The 2,414-nt window shown below is 48.9% G+C and overlaps 1 protein-coding gene across 1 annotated transcript; it reads right to left on the bottom strand.

The window, feature by feature from the left end:
• Positions 1-509: 509 nt before the first annotated feature.
• On the bottom strand, positions 510-2,408 carry POMK (protein-O-mannose kinase). The gene is made up of 2 exons (XM_026848204.1): positions 1,950-2,408; positions 510-1,409 (listed from the first exon to the last, which is right to left on the bottom strand). The coding sequence occupies exons 1-2, from the start codon at positions 2,235-2,237 to the stop codon at positions 636-638; spliced, it is 1,062 nt and encodes a 353-aa protein (XP_026704005.1). The 5' UTR covers positions 2,238-2,408; the 3' UTR covers positions 510-635.
• Positions 2,409-2,414: the final 6 nt, after the last annotated feature.

The following is a 2,414-nucleotide window of genomic DNA, read 5'->3' as shown; positions in this document are numbered from 1 at the left end:
CTTACAGAGTGGCCACATGCCTGCTGGTGTGGAATACAGGGCCCACAGAGCAATGGCCATATGGCTCCGAAAGCAACCTATTAGCAATTCTGCACAGAGAGACTGCCCTCGGGGCTTTGGCCTTGGGGTTCACCAAAATCTGAAGTGAACTGGGGTACTTCTTTCAGAGTGACCACTGCTTTTACTCCAGGGGGACGTGGGTGAGGGCTTTATGGATAAAATATGGGCCAAAGTCACAGGGAACAGCACAAAGCTTGTGGAGAATGTGCCATTGTCTCTGCTCTCCAGTAATCTGCCAATCACTTTAAATGGACCAATATTTTTACTCTTTTTCTATAATTTTTTACAAGAGTTTTTGTGTAAATGTTGGGGGAAAAAAAAAAGTTTTCTTTCTTAAGGAACAAATTTCCCCCCGCACCCACACGATTTCATTTCTCTCCCTCCTCTTCCAGTGATAGATTAAACATGTCAATGAGAAGCTTGCACAGCTCCAGTGTGGGTGGATTTTATTTTTTTTAGATCAAAAGTTACAAGTTCAGTTGTTCTCAGTTCTGTGGACAGAGATTTTGCCCTTCAGGCAAGCTAAATAAATAGGAAGGACGTCAACTTTAGTCTGCTGTTTGTCTCATGATTCACTATAACATTTCCCTAGTACCAGGCATGGCTGCCTCCCGAATAAGCAGAGTTAAAACCTTCTTGTAGGTGTCTAAAACCTCTTGGGCAGAAGGCCTTTTAGCCGGGTCCTCCTTCTTACATGCTGCATGGATGTCAAACAAATGCAGTCGCACAATGTCACTTCCTTCAACGTGGCCCAAGAAAAAATTGGAGACATCTGGGATTTTCCAGATGTCTGTTTTCTCGTCATAGGGAGGCATGAGGTCATCCTCAAATGGCACCTCTTCTCCATACGGCCAACGCTGCTCAGGAGCTATAAACTCGCCCCGGAGCTCCCGATGACCACACTTCACCAGCCTGCCAGCACTCCTGTTCACAAGAGGCAAAGCGTCCAAATCATTTACCAGGATGTGAAAGTCACTTGTTAGGAGATACTGAGAGAGGACCTTGTCCAGGTCATTCGAGTCGCACATCACTAAGGTGCCCAGAGGGCTGCTGTGCAGGTACCGAATGACACTCACATAGTCTATAGCAAGCATCAGCCTGCGATGCCAGGTGTTTATGCCCTTGTACTTGGGCATGTGGAGAGTTTCATTAAGGCCCCTCAGGGAGCCTAGAGGATGGTATTCAGTGAGGATTGTGAACTGCTGCTCACAGTAGCCAAGCAGACGGACAACGTGCTTGCTTTGAAGTGCTTTCAGCATCTTCAGTCCATGGAGAAAGTCCTCCTTCAGCTCAGAGTTGGTGAGCTGTGAAAGGACCACTTTGTTTTCCTTCCACTCAGAAAGAAAGACCTGAGAACACACAAGAGACATGTAAGACACATGGAGAGCCTTCTTCCACCAACTGCTACCAGCTGCCGCTGACCTCTGAGCAACTGCTTAATCACAACGGCAAACTGCAGTCATCGGGCACAGTCAAGCCTTTAGGTAGGGCCATGTACCTGTCACATCAAGCCCTCACCGATGGCATAATTACATCATGATTTCCTAAGTTGTCTTTGCAATGAGCAATGCAGATGAATTAAACTATTTCATACCACCCAACCAGCCAGTCTTACTCTGCCACGATTGTACCATGCTCCACAAGCGCTTCACTGATCTCCGTGATTTCGCTTGTGTAGCTGATGTCATTCGGTGTCAGGGAGGCGGCCCAGGGCTCCAGTCATGCTCTCATACCAGTTCTGTGCACCTTATCAGTAGCCATATGCCTCTGGATGTCTATAGTAATTAGCTGCTGCAAGGATAATTATAACAGCAGTATGGGCATTAATTAGCCAGCAAACAGTGAAAGCTCTTTATCCACCGGAGAGAACAACGGGAAACCAAACTCACCTTTTTCACAGCGCCTTCACCAACACACTTGAGTTTCCTGACTTCCCTATTGATGGCTTCGCAGGAGAGCCACGGGGAACAATTCTTCACCGCTCCCAGTTTGAAGTACCCGAAAGGGCAGAGGCCAGGGTCCGTTTCGGCACGTCCCGAAGAGACATAAAACTTGTTGAGGTACAGGTAGAGAAGGGCATTAAGGATCAGGACAGCCGCAAGCAGTAACCCCAAGGAGAGGGACGACACCTCCCTGGGAGGAAACTCCCTCCTAACGAAATGTGGTTTCTTCTCCATGGCCGTGCCTTCTGCATTCTCCGTGACTGAGGGAGGCTAAGCAGGACCCTCTTCCCAGCCCGGGGATGAACGTCTGTGGGGCTTTTTCATTGCAGGCTCCACAGCTGCCTCGCAGCCAGGGCAGCCTACGAGAAAGACCACGCGTGGCGGCGGTGCGTGTTCACAGCGGCCTCAGCC

The sequence above is a fragment of the Athene cunicularia genome (genome assembly GCF_003259725.1).
Source record: "Athene cunicularia isolate RWA chromosome 4 unlocalized genomic scaffold, athCun1 chr4_part2, whole genome shotgun sequence".
NCBI classification, from domain to species: Eukaryota; Metazoa; Chordata; class Aves; order Strigiformes; family Strigidae; genus Athene; species Athene cunicularia.
Note: the sequence above shows the minus strand (reverse complement) of the source record. Positions and strands in the feature narration are given on the sequence as shown.

Excerpts from the sequence above, each read along its gene's own strand:
- POMK (XM_026848204.1), bottom strand. The coding sequence starts at position 2,237 with ATGGAGAAGAAACCACATTTCGTTAGGAGGGAGTTTCCTCCCAGGGAG. Across the intron at positions 1,410-1,949 it reads GTGAAGGCGCTGTGAAAAAG|GTCTTTCTTTCTGAGTGGAA; the intron begins GTGAGTTTGGTT and ends GTGTGTTCTCAG.